Source organism: Hypanus sabinus, chromosome 5 (assembly GCF_030144855.1).
Source record: "Hypanus sabinus isolate sHypSab1 chromosome 5, sHypSab1.hap1, whole genome shotgun sequence".
Taxonomy (NCBI): domain Eukaryota; kingdom Metazoa; phylum Chordata; class Chondrichthyes; order Myliobatiformes; family Dasyatidae; genus Hypanus; species Hypanus sabinus.
In genome coordinates this window covers 177,655,420-177,679,422 of record NC_082710.1, presented here as the reverse complement: position 1 = coordinate 177,679,422, position 24,003 = coordinate 177,655,420, and the positions used below count along the sequence as shown (strand labels likewise).

General features: G+C 47.0%; 1 protein-coding gene across 2 annotated transcripts in view; it reads left to right on the top strand.

Annotated features, from left to right (window-relative positions):
• The window catches only part of LOC132394669 (butyrophilin subfamily 1 member A1-like), a 398,499-nt gene that overhangs the window by 95,518 nt on the left and 278,978 nt on the right, over positions 1 to 24,003 (top strand). Inside the window, exons 9-10 of one of the 2 annotated variants that reach the window (XM_059971038.1) lie at positions 13,537 to 13,559; positions 13,646 to 13,768. The exons of the other annotated variant lie outside the window; for it this stretch is intronic. Coding sequence (XP_059827021.1) covers positions 13,537 to 13,559; positions 13,646 to 13,677 — 55 coding nt within the window. The 3' untranslated portion in view covers positions 13,678 to 13,768. Of the gene's footprint in view, positions 1 to 13,536; positions 13,560 to 13,645; positions 13,769 to 24,003 lie in introns of those variants that run through there. 2 annotated transcript variants of the gene reach the window in all.

Below are 24,003 nucleotides of genomic sequence, written 5' to 3'. Positions count from 1 at the left end.
GATTCATCTCATATGTAGGTGCAACATTCTTGTCCAGTCTGGGCACATGTGGTTCCTTGCTCGGATAAAACACAGTCCAAAGCCGTTTGGATTTGCAATGTCACTGTATGGACCGGCACCAATTCTGCCGACAATTTAGATATTGCTTATTGGCTTGGATCGAGAGCATATGCAGTTTAATTTACTAATTTTTCCATTGCTGATGTCATGTTAATCAGTTCCTGTGCTGGTTTACCGGCTTCCTAGGCAGGTGTAACATTCTCCAGGGGCAACACTGTCCTTTTTACCCTGGGGTTATTGTCTTACAGAGGAATATACCATCCTCTGAAACACCGGTTGTTTCAAAATTTACTTCCCATATCCCCAGTGACATTCTGGCCATCCGATACTTTACTTTTACTTTATTGTCACCAAACAATTGATACTAGAGCGTACAATCATCACAGTGGTATTTGATTCTGCACTTCACGCTCCCTGAACTACAAATCAAAGTAAATATAATAAAAATTTAAATTATAAATCATAATTAGAAAAGGGAAAGTAAGGTAGTGCAAGTCAGGCCTGGATATTTGGAAGGTACGGCCCAGATCCGGGTCAGGATCCGTTCAGCAGTCTTATCACAGTTGGAAAGAAGCTGTTCCCAAATCTGGCCATATGTATCTTCATGCTCCTGAACCTCCTCCCGGAGGGAAGTGGGACAAGAAGTGTGTTCGCTGGGTGGGTCGTGTCCTTGATTATCCTGGCAGCACTGCTCCAACAGCGTGCGGTGTCAAGTGAGTCCAAGGATAGAAGGTTGGTTTGTGTGATGTGCTGGGCTGTGTTCACGATCTTCTGCAGCTTCTTCCGGTCTTGGACAGGACAATTTCCATACTAGGTTGTGATGCACCCTAGATGAATGCTTTCTATGGTGCACCTATAAAAATTAGTGAGGATTTTAGGGGAGAGGCCAAATTTCTTCAGCTTTCTCAGGAAGTAAAGGTGCTGGTGGGCCTCCTGGGCAGTGAACTCTGCTTGGTTAGACCAAGTCAGGTCATTTGTGATATTCACCCCGAGAAATTAAAGCTTTTGACCTGTTCCACCTGTACACCACTGATATAGATGGAGTCATGCGGTCCGCTACTCCTTCTGAAGTCAACAACCAATTCCTTCGTCTTGCTGACGTTGAGGGATAGGTTATTGTCTTTGCACCATGCCACCAGGTTCATAGTTTCCTCTCTGTACTCAGACTCATCATTACCCAAGATACGGCCTACAATTGTGGTGTCATCAGCAAACTTATATATTGAGTTTGATGGAAACTTGGCTACACAATCATGGGTGTACAGTGAGTACAGCAGGGGCCTGTATAACGGGGTAAGGGGATGAAGGGGGTCCCACCATCATTGTACCAGAAATACCCGGGGCTGAGGGCTTGGACCAATTAAAGTAACAGTTCATCTCTGTTTCAGTGAAGGACACATCCATTTCTACATGTGCTGGGACAGCCATACACACCCAGCAGCTTGAGTGTTTGTGGCAGGGAAAGGACACGATCTAATCCAACCACCATGGTTAGAAACCGTCTTACAGTGAGAGGTGTGAATCCACGATGGACTGTCTCTGACCTTGATGGCTGTGTTAGTGACCAGCAAAACCTGAAATGGTCCTTCAAATCGAAGTTGCAAACAGTTCTTTCTTTTAAATGTCCAGGTAGTCTCCGGGTTCAATGTTGTGGCATTTAAGGCCTCACGACTGGTTTCTGGGCTTTTACCTGTTGATGATATTTAGTGACGCTGCCCGGCTTTCATTTCTCTCGTAGCTTCAGCAGTCGACCAAGTGCTCTCGTAGTGCAGCCGACACCTGAGGCCAAGTTATGCACAGAAAGATCGCAGGTACCACCATGGACAGTCCCCAGCCTGGCTGCAAAAGGAGCAGGGTTGGGCAGGGGGAAAGCAACCTCATTCTGTAAAATCCCAGAGCTACAGGAACACCAGCAGAAGCTCCAAAGATCTCATCACTGGGAGAGGAAGGATCTTCAAAGATGGGCTGCATCGAGGAACAACGTGAAAGACTCCTAGGACCAAGGACCCTGGTGCGCTGCTGTTGGTGGACTCTGCCCCAGGAGGGGTGATGGGCTTCAGGAGAAGGTCCCATGAATTCCAGTGTGACAACGAGCATTTCCAACTGAGACAGGAACACTGTCCGGGAGTGCGGTGAGAGACAACCGTCTCTCCCACCCAATCGGGAAGCTGTGGATTACTCACTTACGGACCACAGCCTCTCCCCCACCACCTTTTCCTTTCCACACACACCCACAAGTATTACCGTATCAGATCCTCTCGACTGTAACAGCTGAATGAATTTCCATCTGCCCGAGATCTACAGATGCAGAAACCATTTCTTTCTCCTCCACCATCTTCCCCCATTAAACCACTTACTGCCTTATCTTCTACTGGAATCTATCCTCTGTTAAACCGTTCATGATGTGAAACTCCTCCGTTCACTCTCCCCTCATCCTTTCCAGCACACTTTCTTCACTGCTTTGTATAATTTTTGTAGAATTTAAGTCTTCTGCCATTGTCTGTGTCTGTGATGCTGCTGAAAACACTTCCTCTGAACAGTCTGTTTCCCTCCACTGACACTGCCTGGCCCGCTGAATTACCTCCAGCATTTTGTGTGCATTGGTCATGATCTTTCAAGTGTCACTTGATCCTGGCCTGGTCCCAGAGGACTGGAAAATACACAATGCGTTTTTTTGATCCTCAGCTTCCAGGACTGCCCTCTTCTCACCGATCCCATCAGGGAGAGGTACAGGAGCCTGAAGACACACACTCAGCGTTTTAGAAACACCTTGTTCTTTCTGCCATCAGATTTCTGAACAGACCAGCAACTGTACCAGACGAGTTTGCACCATGTAACATGTAGTAAAATTATTGACTGCACTGTCCTGTAGCCGCAAAACAATTTTCTCAACATAAATCAGTGATAATAAACCTGATTCTGATTCTAATTCTTGACCCACACTGGGAAATCCTGTCTTACATCATTACAGCTCCTTGTGTGGGTCAGGTCTAATCACACACGACTGTAATTCTATCCCGTTGCCTTCTCATTCATAATCTTGACATCCTTTGAAACTATAATAGCCACTCTTTGACAGCCAGTTTCAAGTCAGCTGCTAACCAGGTTTCTTTTCGAAGCCTTTTCCTGTTGTACCCCAGGGTGATCACTCTGCTTGCCTGGTCACTTTGTCTCCCCTGGGCCGAGTGACTTGACGATCAGCTCAGCAGGGAATCTCGGGGACGACCACATTGACAAGAATCTGAAGTCACGTCCAGTCCAGAGGGGGTAAGGAGGGCTGATGTCCTCCACTCAGCATCAGTCGTGAATTTAAAGTTAACAATTAGCTTCGCTTGTCACACGTACATCGAAACACACAGTGAAATGGGTCGTTGTGCGTCAATCACCAACACAGTCTGAGGATTGTCCAGGGCGCTGGCCACAAATGCGGACACACTTCTGGTACCAACGCAGCATGCCCGAAACTTACTAACCCCAACCTATACATCTTCGGAATGGGGGAGGAAACCGGAGCATCTGGAGGAAAATCACACAGTCACAGGAAGAAGTTGCAAACTTAAAGACAGCAGCGGGAATTGACCCCGGGCGTTATACTAACTGCTGGGCTACCGTGCCACCTGAATTGGATGGGTTTTTACAACAATCCTGTAAAAATGTCACCGTCACTGATGCTAGTGTTTAAGTCTGGATTTACTTTATATTTCAAGTTGCATCCTGAGTCGTTGGTGATAAGCTTTGAACTCTTGTGACAGTTTTAATTAGCCGGACCCATTTTTCCCCAAACTGGGGAATCAAGAACTAATCAATATAAAGTGAGAAGGAAAGGATTTAACATGAATTTTCACACAGAGGGTGTTCATGCAGAGGAAGTATTTCCCGGGGCAGCAATAGTTAACACGAGGGGGCAGAATGTTAAGAGATTGGAGGAAAGTACGGGGGGTTGTCAGAGGTAGATTTTTACACAGAGAGTGGAGAGTGCGTGGAATGCTTTGTAAGGGTGGTGGTAAGATAGGAACTAAATGTTGTAACTGCTCATTAACTTTTTTATTCTTTTTATTTTTATTGAACACAAATAAAAACAGAAACACTAAACATATGCTAACAAAGCCAGGAAATCACACATAAGCAGCAACAAATATATAACTATTAACTTCAAATAAACAAGAAAATCCACTCTAAATACTGTTGGACAGAAGGAACTATATCTAAAAGGAGTCACAAAACAGAAACATTTACAAAGATAATCCGAAACATTGACAGATTTGTACAGTCTTTACAGCTTTCTGCTTATGGGAAGTTTTCACAGTATTAATGTATAGTTTGAAGTCTGATGTAAAAAATATAAATGAAGGTTTCTTATTGATGTACTTGCATTTATGGATATTAAATTTGCTGTAAATTAACAGAAGATTTATGATAAAGAAATGATCCCTATGAGATTTGCTATTATTAGTAAACCCAAATTAGACATTTTCAAAACAAAAAGTAAAATCCACATTAATATATTGATCTATAAATTGACAAACATCAACCCAAAATGTTTTAACTCATTCACAATCCCAAAACAGATTAAATAGATCCTCTGGATATAACTAACAACAAGAACAGTTAGTTTAAATATCAGAATTAAACCCCATCAAATATACATTGGTTGGATAATATCTATGTATAATTTTAAATGAAATTTCATTAATTTTATTCCTCAATAAAAATTTATTAAATAGGCCCCAAATACTCCTCCACCTCAGATTCCCCAAGCGACTATTCCAAAAGCCATAGGAATAGAAGTAATTTTTTAAACAAACTTCTAATACCTTTAATATTTTTTTTTAAATGATGGATGAAAACAAATCTTTCCTACAGCTGTACTGGATGGATCCAAGTTGGGTAATTCAACTACCCAATATGATGTATTTCTAAACAACATAATTACACCAGAGGGAATTGCATCCACAACAACAGCAAATTCTTTTGGAGTCACAGGAAATTCAAAGGTGGATATAAACTCAGTATAACTCAATAAAGTAATGCTTGAATTAAATAACTGTTTAAATAACTAACTAATTAGTATCAAACCAATCTCTATAAAACAAAGATTTATTCTTATGTTATGTTGTGGTTATTCCAGATAAAGTAACTATGTGGAGAAAAATCGTGTTTGTAAATGAAAGACCAAGATAAAAGCATCTGTTTATGAAACTGAGATAAATGGAGAGGAACTTTGTCTATTTTGTAATTACATAAAAGAAAAAAAATTCAATCCCCCAACCTGGGAAAAGAAAAAAGAAGGAAAACAATTCCATATAGAAGTGGGATTATGCAAAAATTGTTTCATCCAATTAATTTTGGAAGTATTATTAAGATTGTCAAAATCTAGAAAATTTAGAACCCCCCCCCCCCCCCGTCATAACTATTCATGACAGCAGATATTTTTTATATAATGAACTTTGTTTTTGCATAAAAAGTTAAACAACATGGTGTCTGTCAATTTACAGATTTTTTAATCGACGTTTAAGGGGAGAGTTATATATGTAAACCTGGAAAGACCTTCTGCTTTACAAAGCAAAACCCGGCCTTTCAAAGTCCCTTTTGAAGCCACTGGTTTAAACTTTTTTTTGGTTTTGTCTATAATAGGTTGAAAATTATCGTTAACTTAAAAAATGTCAGCTGAAGTTTCTCGATTCGACCTTATCAAGGGCGATCGATGGGCAGTAAATGTTGTTCCTGCTGCCGACGCCCACGCTCCAGACACAAGAAACTCTTGATGGAACACAGCAGACCAGGCAGCATCTATAACGAGAAGCACTGTCGACGTTTCGGCCCGAGACCTTCGTCAGGACCCTTCTGTCCCGGCTCAAAACGTCGACAGTGCTTCTCCTTATAGATGCTGCCTGGACTGTTGTGTTCCACCAGCATTTTGTGTGTGTTGTTTGAATTTCCAGCATCTGCAGATTTCCTCGTGTTTGCCACAATAAATTCCAGTGCCGGTTCCCAGCCATTACATTTTGTTTCCGCTCCTCCTGCAGTACCGGGTTCCAGCAGCAGGTGGCGGTCCTGCACCGTGAAACTGACCATTGGGCCGCTCGCCATCCCCACCCTCTGGTTGAGAGCGGTACTGCAATACACTAAATTTCCTCCCAGTAGATCCGGAAAAAATTGAAAAATAAATACACAACTACTGTTGTAATGTGAGCATCATAAAAATAAGTAATACTAATTAGGATAATGGTAAAACAGCAATACTTCCGCTACGGAAAGCTTTTTTTGGTGAAGAAAGATTGTTTCCGGGTTGCGAGGTTTTAGTTCCGTTCTTTCTGTCCAGTGCGCATGTGTGTGTAGTCCTACCATGACCCGGACTCGAAATGACCGGAAGTAAAACTGCAACCCGGAAGCAACCACTCTTTACAAATACTTTTACGTAGCGGGAGTATTGCTATATTACCATTATGCTAATTTGTATTATCTTTGTAATGCTAACTTTACAACACTTCTCCCCCTGTAATTTGCAAAATTCCCCAGATGTAAATAACTGGGAAACATAAAACAGTGGTGCAATGATCTTGCGAACCACAGAAACTTGTACTAGTGTCTCAGTAACGGTTTACCAATCAAAACACCTGAAAACCGTGGCAGGTTCAACATTCAGTCCAACAAAGGAAACTGTACATTCAAATATTCAGTCTGTCAGGAGGTTTGCGAGGGCGCTGTGTTGCAACAGATGAACATCATGAAATCTAAGTACGTAGGTGTCTTACTGACAGACACCTCACAGGCCGTCTCAGACTGGCTGGCTGTAGTTATGAGTCAAATCTCAGGGAACTAGCAGAAAGTATTCAGCCCCAGTCATCTCACTGTGTGCAACAGTCAATTTTTACCAACCTTATCAATTCTGGGGATCTCCCATCCACTGCCACCACCCTTATAGTTCCCACACCCCGCACTTCCCATTTCTACCTCCTCCCCAAGATCCACAAACCTGCCTGTCCAGGTAGACCTATTGTCTCAGCTTCCTCCTGCCCCACCAAACTCATTTCTGCATACCTTGACACTGTCTTATCCCCCCTTGTTCAATCTCTTCCCACATGTTCAAGACACTTCTCACGCTTTGAATTTTTTCAGTGATTTTAAGCTCCCCAGCCCCCACCACCTTATTTTCACCATGGACGTCCCTTCCCTATGTACCTCCATCCCCCACCAGGAAGGTCTCAAAGCTCTTCGCTCCTTTTTGGATTCCAGACCTAACCAATTCCCCTCTACCACCACTCTCCTCCGTCTAGCGGAATTAGTTCTTACTCTCAATAATTTCTCCTTTGGCTCCTCCCACTTCCTCCAAACCAAGGGTGTAGCCACGGGCACCCGTATGGGTCCCAGTTATGCCTGCCTTTTTGTTGGCTTTGTGGAACAGTCCATGTTCCAAGTCTATACCGGTATCCATCCCCCTCTTTTCCTTCGCTACATTGACGACTGCATTGGCGCTGCCTCCTGCACGCATGCTGAGCTCGTTGACTTCATTAACTTTGCCTCCAACTTTCACCCTGCCCTCAAATTTACCTGGTCCATTTCCAACACCTCCCTCCCCTTTCTTGATCTTTCTGTCTCCATCTCTGGAGACAGCTTATCTACTGATATCTACTATAAGCCTACAGACTCTTACAGCTACCTGGACTATTCCTCCTCCCACCCTGCCTGTTGCAAAAATGCTAATCCCCTTCTCACAATTCCTCCGTCTCCGCTGCATCTGCTCTCAGGATGAGGCTTTTCATTCCAGGATGAAGGAGATGTCTTCCTTTTTTTAAACAATGGGGCTTCCCTTCTTCCACAATCAACTCTGCTCTCAAACGCACCTCTCCCATTTCCCGCACATCTGCCCTCACCCCACCCGCCACCCCACTCGGGATAGATTTCCCCTTGTCCTCACCTACCATCCCACCAGCCTCCAGGTCCAACGTATAATTCTCCGTAACTTCAGCCACCTCCAATGGGATCCCACGACCAAACACATTTTTCCCTCCCCCCACCTTCTGCTTTTCACAGGGATTGTTCCCTACTTGACTCCTTTGCCCACGCGTTCCCCCCCATCCCTTCCCACCGATCTCCCTCTTGGCACTTATCCTTGTAAGCAGAACAAATGCTACACCTGCCCTTACACTTCCTCCCTCACCACCATTCAGGGCCCCAGACAGTCCTTCCAGGTGAGGCGACACTTCACCTGTGAGTTGGCTGGTGTGGTATACTGCGTCCTGTGCTCCCGGTGTGGCCTTTTATATATTGGTAAGACCCGACGCAGACTGGGAGACCATTTTGCTGAACACCTACGCTCGGTCTGCCAGAGAAAGCAGGATCTCCCAGTGGCCACACATTTTAATTCCACATCCCATTCCCATTCTGATATGTCTATCCATGGCCTTCTTTACTGTCAAGATGAAGCCACACTCAGGTTGGAGGAACAACACCTTATATACCAGCTGGGTAGCCTCCAACATGATGGCATGAACATTGACTTCTCTAATTCTGTTAATGCCCTTCCTCCCCTTCTTACCCCATCCCTGACATATGTAGTTGTTTGCCTGTTCTCCATCTCCCTCTAGTGCTCCCCCCCCCCTTTCTTTCTCCTGAGGCCTCCCGTCCCATGATCCTTTCCCTTCTCCAGCTCTGTATCACTTTCGCCAATCACCTTTCCAGCTCTTAGCTTCATCCCACCCCCTCCGGTCTTCTCCTATCATTTCACATTTCCCCCTCACCCCACTACTTTCAAATCTCGTACTATCTTTCCTTTCAGTTAGTCCTGACGAAGGGGCTCGGCCCGAAACGTCGACAGTGCTTCTCCTATAGTTGCTGCCTGACCTGCTGCGTTCCACCAGCATTTTGTGTGTGTTGTTTGAATTTCCAGCATCTGCAGATTTCCTTGTGTTTGCTCAGTCAATTTTTATTCAGTTATTTTTTGTGTTCAAAAAAATTAAATAATGAAACACAGAATTAAAGGTATTGTAATGTGAGTATTATAAAAATAAGTACTTCTAATTATGATCATTGTAATATAGCAATCCTCCCACTACGGAAAGCAGTTTGTAAAGAGAGTTTGTTTCCGGGGTTGTGGGGTTTTACTTATAGTCTTTTCTGCCCAGTGCGCATGTGTGTGTCTCAACCATTTAGTCAGTCAACCTTACCTTTCACTACGGCCGAGGTAGGGGATCTTGGGCTTAGAAAGGTTGACGACCACTACACTAGAGGGAGCTGAGTGAAAGAGAAGGAGTGAGAGGGGAAACAGAATAGGTAATGGCAAAGAGAGATTACGAGGAGGAGAAACTGCCAAAAGTTAAAGAAATTGATGGCGCTGAGTTCCTCCAGCATTTTGTATATGTTGCTTCGGATTTCCAACATCTGCAGAATTTCTTGTGTAGACCGATTGATGTCATGCTACAAAGCTGGATGCTGCCCAGAAAGAATATAATATCAAATATATTTAATATCAAATAACAGCAAATAATATCAAAGAGGATACTAAAAGCATTTTCAAGTATATAAGGAGTAAAAGACTGGTGAGAGTAGATATAGGACAGATAGAAAATGATGCTGGAGAAATTGTAATGGGAGATAAGGAGATGGTGGAGGAACTGAACGAGTATTTTGCATCAGTCTTCACTGAGGAAGACATCAGCAATGTACCGGACATTCAAGGGTGTCAAGGAAGAGAAATATGCGCAGTCACAATTACGACAGAAAAAGTACTCAGGAAGCTGAATAGTCGAAGGGTAGATAAATCTCCCGGACCAGATGGAATGCACCCTGGTGTTCTGAAGGAAGTGGCAGTGGAGATTGCGGAGGCATTAGCAATGATCTTTCAAAACTCAATACATTCTGGCCTGGTTCTGGAGGACTGGAAGATTGCAAATGTCACTCTGCTATTTTAGAAGTGGGCAAGGAAGCAAAAAGAGAATTATAGACCTGTTAGCTTGACATCGGTGGTTGTGAAGTTGTTGGAGTTGATTGTCAAGGATGAGGTTACAGAGTACCTAGAGACATATGACAAGATAGGCAGAACTCAGCATGGTTTCCTTCAAGGAAAATCCTGCGTGACAATCCTAGTACAATTTTTTGAGGAAATTACAAGTAGGCTAGACAAGGGAGATGCAGTGGATGTTGTGTATTTGGATTGCTTTGCCTGCAGTCCTCTCCTTTGTGAGAATCGCCAGATCACTGTTGGGTTGGGTCAAAGGGGCCCAGGAAATGAGGGAGGGGTGTGCGGAATGCGATGAAAAGCTACGAGACAAGACCATTGTCTCCTGGAGACCACGTTTGTGGACTGGGGACAATGCTACGTGCAAGCCCTCGGGCAAAGTGGGCTGGTTGAGAGAGGGATTGCATCACCCCCAACCTGATTGACATCTACTACCCGGCGAGTCAGGATAAAAGAGGGACTGTAGGAACAGCCCCTCAGACGCACCAGAAGAAACACTATCGCTCCCGTGATATCGGGAAGCCATTCGACGGAGGCCACGTGCGTTCAGTTCCGTTGAAGAAAGGGGGACTGGTGGCTTGCAACACGGAGAACGGCTTTTATCAGTTACGGGGAAACCCACTCCCTGACTAAAAGGATCGGCATCATAAAAGACCCGGGCAAGTTAAACGTCTCTCTCTCTCTCTAACAACCAAAACGCTGCAGCTTGAACAATCTAATTATATTTTTATATAATACTTTTATATTTGCATCAGACAATACATTATCCCCTAGACAACGATAGAGTTATTACTTATTGATTATTATTATACCCGCATTTAAAATTTAGTATTGAGTACGTATATTATCTGTGTGTGTTTGCATTGATATTCGTTTTGTGTATTTTTATCAATAAATACTGTTGAAAATAGTACCATCAGACTTCAACGGACCTCTCTATCTTTGCTGGTAAGTGACCCAGTTACAGGGATCGTAACAGGATTTTCAGAAGGCCTTTGACAAGGTGCCACACATGAGGCTGCTAAACAAGATAAGAGCCCATGGAATTACGGGAAAGTTACATATATGGATAGAGTGTTGGTTGATTGGCAGGAAACGGAGAGTGGGAATAAAGGGATCCCATTCTGGTTGGCTGCCAGTTACCAGTGGTGTTCCACAGGGGTCCGTGTTGGGGCCGCTTCTTTTTACGTTGTATATCAACGATTTGGATTATGGAATAGATGTGACAAAGTTTGCTGATGATACAAAGATAGGTGGAGGGGCCATTAGTGCTGAGGAAACGGAGAGTCTGCAGAGAGACTTGGATAGATTGGGGGAATGGGAAAAAAAGTGGCAAATGAATTACTATGTCGGAAAGTGTACGGTCATGCACTTTGGTAGAAGAAATAAACAGGTGGAATTACAAAGGGAGTTGAGTACAAGAGCAAGGAAATCCTCTTGCACTTGTACAGAGCCCTGGTGAGACCACACCTGGAGTATTGTGTACAGTTTTGGTCTCCAGGGTTAAGGAAGGACATCCCGGCTGTAGAGGAAGTGCAGCGTAGATTCACGAGGTTAATTCCTGGGATGTCTGGATTGTCTTATGCAGAGAGGTTAGAGAGACTGGGTTTGTACACGCTGGAATTAAGGAGATTGAGAGGGGATCTGATTGAAACATTTAAGATTATTAAGGGATTGGACAAGATAGAGGCAGGAAATATGTTCCAGATGCTGGGAGAGTTCAGTACCAGAGGGCATGGTTTGAGAATAAGGGGTAGGTCATTTAGGACAGAGTTAAGGAAAAACTTCTTCTCCCAGAGAGTTGTGGGGGTCTGGAATGCACAGCCTCGGAAGGCAGTGGAGGCCAATTCTCTGGATGCTTTCAAGAAGGAGCTAGATAGGTATCTTATGGATAGGGGAATCAAGGGATATGGGGACAAGGCAGGAACCGGGTATTGATAGGAACTGATCAGCCATGATCTCAAAATGGCGGTGCAGGCTCGAAGGGCCCAATGGTCTACTTCTGCACCTATTGTCTATTAAATGGGGAGAGAATTCAAAGTTCTGAGATGCAACGGGACTTGGGAGTCCTTAACCTCCAGGTTGAGTCAGTGGTGAAGAAGGCGAATGCAATGTTGGCATTCATTTCTAGAGGAATAGAGTATAGGAACAGGGATGTGATGTTGAGTCTCTATAAGGCACTGGTAAGACCTCACTTGGAATACTGTGTGCAGTTTTGGACTCCTTATTTAAGAAAGGATGTGCTGATGTTGGAGAGGGTTCAGAGAAGATTCACTAGAATGATTCCGGGAATGAGAGGGTTATCATATGAGGAACGTTTGACCGCTCTTGGATTGTACTCCTTGGAGTTTAGAAGAATGAGGGGGGACCTCATAGAAACATTTTGAATGTTGAAAGGCATGGACAGAGTGGATGTGGCAAAGTTGTTTCCCATGGTGGGGGAGTCTAGTACGAGAGGACATGACTTGAGGATTTCAGGGCGCCCATTCAGAACAGAGATGCGAAAAGATTTTTTAGCCAGAGGGTGGTGAATCTGTGGAATTTGTTCCCACGGGCAGCAGTGGAGGCCAAGTCATGGGTGTATTTAAGGCAGAGATTGATAGGTATCTGAGTAGTCAGGGCATCAAAGGTTATGGTGAGAAGGCGGAGGAATGGGACTAAAGGGGAGATTGGATCAGCTCATGATGAAATGGCGGAGCAGACTCGATGGGCCGAATGGCCGACTTCTGCTCCTTTGTCTTATGGTCTGATTGTTTAATATGAGGTGTTGTTCCTCCAACTTGAGTGTGGTCTCATTGTAGCAGTTGAGGAGTCCATTTACTGACATGTCAGAATGGGAATGGGAAGTCCCACTGAAATGTGAGGCCACCGGGATATTCTGGGTTTTTAAGAACAGGCGGAATGAAGCGCTTGACAAAGCATTCTCCCAGTCTATTAGAAGCCTCACCAGGAGCACTCAATACAGTCGATGACCCCGATAGACTAACAGGGGTAATGATGTGCTGGATATGGAGGCACGTGGGGTAGTAGGTAGAGACAAGGGGAACAGTGAACAGTGAACCATATTCCCTCGTGTGTTTCTCCAGCTTCCCCATTCGGTCTCTGCTGCCAGTTCCAACCACACCTGTGGCAGCGAGTTTTGCATTCTCTTTCCTGAACTTACTGCATGATCTATTGAAGTCCGCCTTACATTTTATCTTTGGCTGAAGGCATCCACATACATTCTTTATCTTCCCCCACCCTTTAATCCATACGTAATGTTAAATATCCGTCTGATCACCTCAATCTCTTACTCGGGTGAGAAAGTATCATCCCCGATATTATAAATTTCTCAAGCTTTCTTTGTACTGTGTCTGGTGGCCCTACGTCATTTCCACAATGACCTTTTTAAAATCTTTGTGCCAGCAGGAGTGAGTTCGGAAATGGGAATATTCAATGCCATGCAATAATTGGCACAAAATTCCTGTTGTAGGACGTCCAGTCTCAGTTAATTCAAATCTGCGTTTCATTTATTTTAGGAAGAAGATCATCAGAAGAGCAGGTAGGACATCTCTTGACAAAATTCATCCATAAAATAATTCAAAATTGGCTGATGCTCCGTTTATAACAGCTGTTTAACATTCGCAGTGTTGGCGATGAAGCTCCAGTGTTGTCAGTGACAGATGGTACCCTGACAACGGAGAAAGTCGATCATCTCTTCTCACTAAAAACATTGTTGAAAGAAACTTATGTTGCCATTAAGCAAGGTAAAACTTGTACAGTTTCCTTTGTCCTTGCACCGTTGAATAATAATTAGAAGAAAAAAATGACTTTTAATATCATTGGGGGGGGGGGGATTGACCTCCTTGGTCTAAGATTGCATCTCAGGGGAAGTGTGGACATCCTAACTAATCTGGTAAAGATTCTGGCACCAAACCCCTGCATCCTGAACCCATTCACACTGAGCAAACACAAAATATGAGTATGAATTCCACTTCAGAACTAAGACTGAGGTAGGGATCTTGGGCTTAAAAAGGTTGGCGACCACTAGTCATTAAGAAAGAGCATGTGCTGGAGCTTTTGAAAAGTATTGTTAGGTAAGTCACCGGGACCGGATGAGATATACCCCAGGCTACTGTGGGAAGTGAGGGAGGAGATTACTGAGCCTCTTGTGATGATATTTGCATCATCAGTAGGGACAGGAGAGGTTCCAAAGGATTGGAGGGTTGAAAATGCTGTTCCTTTATTGAAGAAAGGGAGTAGAGGTAGCCCAGGAAATGATAGACCAGTGAGTCTGACCAGTGATGGGCAAGTTCTTGGAGAAGATCCTGAGAGACAGGATTTATGAGCATTTGGAGAGACCTACAGTAGTCTAATTAGGGATAGTGAGCATGGCTCTGTCAAAGACAGGTTTTGCCTTACGAACCTGTTTGAATTCTTTGAGGAAGTAAAAAAACATATTGATAAAGGTAGAGCAGTGGATATAGTGTATATGGATTTCAGTAAGGCATTTGATAAGATTCCCCATGCGAGGCTTCTTCAGAAAGTCAGGAGGCATGGGATCCAAGGAGACCTTGATTTATAGATCCACAAAGGCAAATGGTTCGTATTCTGCATGGAGGTCGGTGACCAGTGGTGTTCTGCAGGGATCTGTTCTGGGACCCCTGCTCTTTGTGATTTTTATAAATGTCCTGAATGAAGTGTCACCCGGTTCGGATATGGCCCAAGGCTGAAAGCAGACAGGCAGGAAATTGCTGCTGTGCTGTGTCCAAGTCTTGACAAGCACTGCGACGGAATGAATGGAGTTAAACACTGTCACAATCGAATAATAATCAGCTGACATATGCAAATCCACAAGTGCAATTTCTGTATCTGCTGCTTTGCCGAATCCGTGGTTGTGACAGGGCCCCCTTCTCTAGGCACAACAGACCTGTGTCCGCTGAGAGTGCTGGATCAGCGACTTGTCCAAGATGTCCTTCACCGGGATCCAAGTGAGTTCTTCTGGGCCAAACCCTTCCCATCCACAAGGTACTGGACATCACCACCTACCCAGCGAGATGCCAGGAGGCATCACACAGTATTGACAAGGGAACCGTCTACCAGGCGGGGAGGAGGGGGAGGTGGGGTGACTGGGGCCAGGGAGAGGTAGTAACCGGCTTGAGCTGGGCAACATGGAATACTGTGTGGATCTACAGTGATCCTGACAGACGTAATCTATCGGACACTCTGCTGACAGCCTTTTCCACTACAAATGGTCCCACGTAGCGTGGTGAAAATATCCGGCTCTTGACTTCCGGGGAAGATCCCTTGATGCCGACCAGACCTCCGGCTCTGGCTTGAATGGGCTCACCTGTCGACGGAGTTGATCAGCCTTCCAGGAACGTTATTTCTGGGTGCGCAGCTGAGAAGCCCTGGCCCGTCTCCAAGTGCATTTGTGGCGCTGGATCAGCCGCTCCGCAGCAGGAACTCCTACGAAATGCAATTTCCCTCAGGATCAATAAAGTCTGTCTGTCAATCTCCTGTCGCAAACACGGATTTGGCAGAGCAGTAGATATGGAAACTGCGCTTGTGAATATGTGCATGTCAGCTAATTGTTATTTCATTGTGATAGTATTAAACTCCATTCATTCCATCGCACTGCTTGTTGAGACTTGCTGTCACCCGGTTTGGATGTGGCCCAAGTGCGGAGTGAGAGACACTGACGCGGGTCGATAGTTCACAGACTTTAATGCGATCAGTGTTAAAGGGAAAAGAAAGCAATAAACGCTAGGCCAAACAGGGCCGTTAACTAAAACTCTCAATTGGAAAATGAAGCCCACACTCCGGCTGAAAAGAACAACTCAATATAAAAGGAATACCATTAGTCTTCAGAGTCATTGACTCGACTGTCCCATTCCTCAGGCAAGGCCGAAAGCAGACGGGCAGCGAAGTGTTACTGTGTTGTGTCCAAGTCTTGACAAGCACTACCATGGAATGAATGGAGCTAAATACTATCATAATGAAATAATAATTAGATGACACATGCATATTCACGAGCGCAATTGCCATATGAGGCTATCGTACAAAATATGAGACTATCAGGCAGGAACTTGGAAGCAGAATTGGAAACATATTCTCAGGAAAACGTATGGAAGAAATGTGGCAAATGTTCAGGGGATATTTGTGTGGGGTTCTGAGTAGGTACGTTCCAGTGAGACAGGGAAAGGATGATAGGGTACAGCAACCGTGGTGTACAAAGGCTGTTGTAAATCTAGTCAAGAACAAAAGAAGAGCTTACGAAAGTTTCAAAAAACCAGGTAATGATAGAGATCCAGAAGATTATAAGGCTTACAGGAAGGAGCTTAAGAATGAAATTAGGAGAGCCAGAAGGGGTCATGAGAAGGCCTTGGTGGGCAGGATTAAGGAAAACCCCAAGGCATTCTACAAGTACGTGAAGAGCAAGAGGATAAGATGTGAGAGAATTGGACCAATCTAGTGTGACAATGGAAAAGTGTGTATGGAACCAGAGGAGATAGCAGAGGTTCTTAATGAATGCTTTGTTTCTGTATTCACTATGGAAAAGGATATTGGTGATTGTCGGGTTGACTTACAGTGGACTGAATAGCTTGAGCATGTAGATATTAAGGAAGAGGAGGTACTGGAGCTTTTGGAAAGCATCAAGTTGGATAAGTCACTGGGAACAGACGAGGTGTACCCCAGGCTACTGTGGGAAGCGAGGGAGGAGATTGCTGAGCCTCTGATAATGATCCTTGCATCATCATTGGGGACCCGGAGAGGCGCTGGAGGATTTGAGGGTTCTGGATGGTGTTCCCTTATTCAAGAAAGGGAGTAGAGATAGCTCAGGAAATTATAGTCTTCGATGGTTGGTAAGTTGATGGAGAAGATCCTGAGAAGCAAGATTTATGAACATTTGGAGAGGCATAATATGATTAGGAATAGTCAGCATGGCTTTGTCAAAGGCAGGTCGTGCCTTATGAGACTGACTGAATTTTTTGAGGATGTGATTGATGAAGGTAGAACAGTAGATGTAGTGTATATGGATTTCAGCAATACATTTGACAAGGTACCCCATACAAGGCTTATTAAGAAAGTAATGTGGCATGAGATCCAAGGGAACATTGCTTTGTGGATCCAGAACTGGCTTGCCCACAGAAGGCAAAGAGTGGTTGTAGACGGGTCAGATTCTGCATTGAGGTCAGTGACCAGTGGAATGCCTCAGGGATCTGTTCTGGGACCCCTACTTTATTTTTATAAATGACCTGGATGGGGAAGTGTAGGGATGACACAAAAGTTGGGGGTGTTGTGGATGGTGTGGAGGGCTGTCAGAAGTTACAGCAGGACATTGATTCGATGCAAAACTGGGCTGAGAAGTGGCAGATGGAGTTTAACCAAGATAAGTGTGAGGTTGGTCATTTTGGTAGGTCAGATATGATGGCAGAATATAGCACTAATGGTAAGACTCTTGGCAGTGTGGAGAATCAGAGGGATCTTGGGGTCCGAGTCCATAGGACACTCAAAGCAGCTGTGCAGGTTGACTCTGTGGTTAAGAAGGCATATGGTGCATGGCCTTTATCAATCGTGGGATTGAGTTTAAAAGCTAGGAGGTAATATTGCAGCTATATAGGACCCTGGTCAGTCCCCACTTGGAGTATTGTGCTCAGTTCTGGTCCCCTCACTACAGGAAGGATGTGGAAATCATAGAAAGTGTGCAGAGGAGATTTACAGGGATGTTGCCTGGATTGGGGAGCATGCCTTATGAGAATAGGGTGAGTGAACTCGATTTTTTCTGCTTGGAGCAATAGAGGATGAGAGGTGACCTGATAGAGTTGTATAAGATGATGAGAGGCACTGATCGTGTGAATAGTAAGAGGCTTTTCCCCAGGGCTGAAATGGCTAACATGAGGGGGCATAGTTTAAGGAGCTTGGACATAGGTACCGAGGGGGTGTCAGGGGTAAGTTTTCCACACAGAGAGTGGTGGGTGCATGAAATGAACAGCCGGCGGCGGTGCTGGAAGCAGATACAACAGGGTATTTTAAGAGCCTCTCAGATAGGTACATGGAGCTGGGAAAAATAGAGCACTCTGCGCGAGGGAAATTGTAGGCAGTCTCTGGAGTCAGTTACATGGTTGGCACAACATTGTGGGCCGAAGGGCCTGTAATGTGCTGTAGGTTTCTATGTTCTATGTATGGAATAGTTACATTGTATCACTGCCACAAAGTTAACAAATTTCACAACGTAAGCCTGATTCTGATATTGCTGCTAAGAGGTAATATTACAACGTTACACTGTAAGTCAGTGATAATGACCCTGATTCCAATTCTGACTCACTGGATATCTCCCTTTCACTGGGGTTTGAAAATGAAGCTGAAAGCAACAATGAGGAGGAAAACTGTATGTTGGCCTTTATTGCAAAAGGATTTGAATCCGGATCAAACTTAAACGACATTGGTGTAATTATGAAAAAAATTACATAATTCAAACATGTTTTCTGATGGGATAACGAGGAAGAGGGTCCCTCACATCAGAGCAGGACTGCACAGGGGTGAAGTCAGACAGTTTCTCTGCCGCTCTGACTGAGTAATCCCAGTGTGTCCGACATCTCACAATGTCATGTTGCCTCCGGATCGATCTTTTTATTGTGAAGATTGTTTGCATGCAGTTTAAATTATTTGAATAAGAGTTTGTCAAGAATTATATTTAACCACTTTTTCACTTTACTGCCTGACACGGTTACGTACACCCCGGCCCCTTCTGTTCACCCTCAGTTTAGTCTGTCTGCTGCTCTGAAGAGCATCAGGAATAGAAGCAAGAGGAGGCCATTCAGCCCCTCACACCTGCTTTCCTATAAATAACATCAACATCACTTCCCTGTGCTGATGTCATTTCCACGATTTCCCTTATTGAAAAATCTAACCATCTCTCCTGAACATACTGGCTCTCCAAACATCCTCAGTCCCCACACCACTCCCAGCTCGAAATGTTCACTCCTGCTTGGTGAATTAATTTATCATCAGAATAGTCGTCCCCTCACCATGACTGCTCCTTCTAGACGTCCCAGAAACTGGAAATGTGAGCCCTGCATCTTCTGTGTGAAATCAGGAAAAAGTCTGTAAGATTCAGTTTGATGGCTAGATGTTCTTCTAAATTATGGTTTGTGTGATTTGGTCACAGACAGTCCCACAAAAGTTGAAAGTTCACACACTCTCTCCCTCTCCCCCCACCTCCGCAGACAGACACACACAGAGCTGGGCTGAGGCACAGAGAAATTACCCACTGACCACTCCTCACATTCCCCAGCCTCCCCTCTAACTCTCCAAACCTTGATCCTCCCTCTGACTCTTCCCTAACCCTCACTCACCATTCAGCCCCCATTAGACCCTCTATCCCAGATCTCCACATCCTGCCATTTCCTCCTGCATTCCCTCACAGACCCTTACTCCCACATCTCCACATCCTGCCTCTTCCTCCTGCATTCCCTCACAGACCCTCACTCCCACATCTCCACATCCTGCCTCTTCCTCCTGCATTCCCTCACAGACCCTCACTCCCACATCTCCACATCCTGACTCTTCCTCCCGCATTCCCTCACAGACCCTCACTCCCACATCTCCACATCCTGCCTATTCCTTCTGCATTCCCTCACAGACCCTCACTCCCACATCTCCACATCCTGCCTCTTCCTCCTGCATTCCCTCACAGACCCTCACTCCCACATCTCCACATCCTGACTCTTCCTTCCACATTCCCTCACAGACCCTCTCTCCCACATCTCCACATCCTGCCTCTTCCTCCTGTATTCCCTCACAGACCCTCACTCCCACATCTCCACATCCTGCCTCTTCCTCCTGCATTCCCTCACAGACCCTCTCTCCCACATCTCCACATCCTCTCTTCCTCCCACATTCCCTCACAGACCCTCTCTCCCACATCTCCACATCCTGCCTCTTCCTCCTGTATTCCCTCACAGACCCTCACTCCCACATCTCCACATCCTGCCTCTTCCTCCTGCATTCCCTCACAGACCATCTCTCCCACATCTCCACATCATGTCACTTACTCCTGCATTCCCTCACAGACCCTCTCTCCCAAATCTTCACATCCTGCCTCTTCCTCCTGCATTCCCTCAGAGACCCTCACTTCCACATCTCCACATCCTGCCTCTTCCTCCCGCATTCCCTCACAGACCCTCTCTCCCACATCTCCACATCCTGACTCTTCCTCCTGCTTTCCCTCACAGACCCTCTCTCCCACATCTCCACATCCTGCCATTTCCTCCCGCATTCCCTCACAGACCCTCACTCCCACATCTCCACATCCTGCCTCTTCCTCCCGCATTCCCTCACAGACCCTCTCTCCCACATCTTCACATCCTGCCTCTTCCTCCTGCATTCCATCACCGACCCACACTCCCACATCTCGCCTCTTCCTCCCGCATTCCCTCACAGACCCTCTCTCCCACATCTCCACATCCTGCCTCTTCCTCCTGCATTCCCTCACAGACCGTCACTCCCACATCTCCACATCCTGCCTCTTCCTCCTGCATTCCCTCACAGACCCTCTCTCCCACATCTCCACATCCTGCCTCTTCCTCCTGCATTCCCTCGCAGACCCTCTCCCACATCTCCACATCCTGCCTCTTCCTCCTGCATTCCCTCACAGACCCTCACTCCCACTTCTCCACATCCTGACTCTTCCTCCTGCATTCCCTCACAGACCCTCTCCCACATCTCCACATCCTGCCTCTTCCTCCTGCATTCCCTCACAGACCCTCTCCCACAGCTCCACATCCTGACTCTTCCTCCCGCATTCCCTCAGAGACCCTCACTTCCACATCTCCACATCCTGCCTCTTCCTCCCGCATTCCCACACAGACCCTCTCTCCCACATCTCCACATCCTCTCTTCCTCCCGCATTCCCTCACAGACCCTCTCTCCCACATCTCCACATCCCGCCTCTTCCTCCCGCATTCCCTCACAGACCCACATCTCAACATCCGGCCTCTTCCTCCCGCATTCCCTCACAGACCCTCTCCAACATCTCCACATCCCGCCTCTTCCTCCCGCATTCCCTCACAGACCCTCACTCCCACATCTCCACATCCTGCCTCTTCCTCCCGCATTCCCTCACAGACCCTCACTCCCACATCTCCACATCCCGACTCTTCATCCCGCATTCCCTCACAGACCCTGTCTCCCACATCTCCACATCCCGCCTCTTCCTCCTGCATTCCCTCACAGAACCTCTCTCCTACATATCCACGTCCTGCCTCTTCCTCCCGCATTCCCTCACAGACCCTCTCTCCCACATCCCCACATCCCGCCTCTTCCTCCTGCATTCCCTCACAGACCCTCACTCCCAGATCTCCAAATCCTGCCTTCCTCCCGCATTCCCTCACAGACCCTCACTCCCACATCTTGCCTCTTCCTCCTGCATTCCCTCACAGACCGTCACTCCCACATCTCCACATCCCGCCTCTTCCTCCCGCATTACCTCACAGACCCTCACTCCCACATCTTGCCTCCTCCTCCCGCATTCTCTCACAGACCCTCACTCCCACATCTTGCCTCCTCCTCCCGCATTCCCACACAGACCCTCACTCCCACATCTCCACATCCTGACTCTTCCTCCCGCATTCCCTCACAGACCCTCACTCCCACATCTCCACATCCTGCCTCTTCCTCCTGCATTCCCTCACAGACCCTCACTCGCACATCTCGCCTCTTACTCCCACATTCCCTCACTGACCCTCACTCCCACATCACCACATCCTGCCTCTTCTTACTGCATTCCCTGACAGACACTCTCTCCCACATCTCCACATCCTGACTCTTCCTCCCGCATTCCCTCACAGACCCTCACTCCCTCATCTCCACATCCTGCCTATTCCTTCTGCATTCCCTCACAGACCCTCACTCCCACATCTCCACATCCTGCCTCTTCCTCCTGCATTCCCTCACAGACCCTCACTCCCACATCTTGCCTCTTCCTCCTGCATTCCCTCACAGACCGTCACTCCCACATCTCCACATCCCGCCTCTTCCTCCCGCATTACCTCACAGACCCTCACTCCCACATCTTGCCTCCTCCTCCCGCATTACCTCACAGACCCTCACTCCCACATCTTGCCTCCTCCTCCCGCATTCCCTCACAGACCCTCACTCCCACATCTCGCCTCTTACTCCCACATTCCCTCACCGACCCTCACTCCCACATCACCACATCCTGCCTCTTCTTACTGCATTCCCTGACAGACACTCTCTCCCACATCTCCACATCCTGCCTCTTCCTCCCGCATTCCCTCACAGACCCGCACTCCCACATCCCGCCTCTTCCTCCTGCATTCCCTCACAGACCCTCACTCCCAGATCTCCAAATCCTGCCTCTTCCTCCCGCATTCCCTCACAGACCCTCACTCCCACATCTTGCCTCTTCCTCCTGCATTCCCTCACAGACCGTCACTCCCACATCTCCACATCCCGCCTCTTCCTCCCGCATTACCTCACAGACCCTCACTCCCACATCTTGCCTCCTCCTCCCGCATTACCTCACAGACCCTCACTCCCACATCTTGCCTCCTCCTCCCGCATTCCCTCACAGACCCTCACTCCCACATCTCGCCTCTTACTCCCACATTCCCTCACCGACCCTCACTCCCACATCACCACATCCTGCCTCTTCTTACTGCATTCCCTGACAGACCCTCTCTCCCACATCTCCACATCCTGCCTCTTCCTCCCGCATTCCCTCACAGACCCGCACTCCCACATCCCGCCTCTTCCTCCTGCATTCCCTCACAGACCCTCACTCCCACATCTCCACATCCTGACTCTTCCTCCTGCATTCCCTCACAGACCCTCACTCCCACTTCTCCACATCCTGCCTCTTCCTCCTGCATTCCCTCACAGACTCTCACTCCCACATCTCGCTTCTTCCTCCCACATTCCCTCACAGACCCTCACTCCCACATCTCCACATCCTGCCTCTTCCTCCTGCATTCCCTCACAGACCCTCACTCCCACATCTCCACATCCTGCCTCTTCCTGCTGCATTCCCTCACAGACCGTCACTACCACATCTCCACATCCCGCCTCTTCCTCCCGCATTACCTCACAGACCCTCACTCCCACATCTTGCCTCCTCCTCCCGCATTCCCTCACAGACTCTCACTCCCACATCTTGCCTCCTCCTCCCGCATTCCCACACAGACCCTCACTCCCACATCTCCACATCCTGACTCTTCCTCCCGCATTCCCTCACAGACCCTCACTCCCACATCTCCACATCCTGCCTCTTCCTCCTGCATTCCCTCACAGACCCTCACTCCCACATCTTGCCTCCTCCTCCCGCATTCCCACACAGACCCTCACTCCCACATCTCCACATCCTGACTCTTCCTCCTGCATTCCCTCACAGACCCTCACTCCCACTTCTCCACATCCTGCGTATTCCTCCCGCATTCCCTCACAGACCCTCACTCCCACATCTCCACATCCTGCCTCTTCCTCCTGCATTCCCTCACAGACCCTCACTCCCACATCTCGCTTCTTCCTCCCACATTCCCTCACAGACCCTCACTCCCAGATCTCCAAATCCTGCCTCTTCCTCCCGCATTCCCTCACAGACCCTCACTCCCACATCTTGCCTCTTCCTCCTGCATTCCCTCACAGACCGTCACTCCCACATCTCCACATCCCGCCTCTTCCTCCCGCATTACCTCACAGACACTCACTCCCACATCTTGCCTCCTCCTCCCGCATTCCCTCACAGACCCTCACTCCCACATCTTGCCTCCTCCTCCCGCATTCCCACACAGGCCCTCACTCCCACATCTCCACATCCTGACTCTTCCTCCCGCATTCCCTCACAGACCCTCACTCCCACATCTCCACATCCTGCCTCTTCCTCCTGCATTCCCTCACAGACCCTCACTCGCACATCTCGCCTCTTCCTCCCACATTCCCTCACAGATCCGCACTCCCACATCTCCAAATCCTGCCTCTTCCTC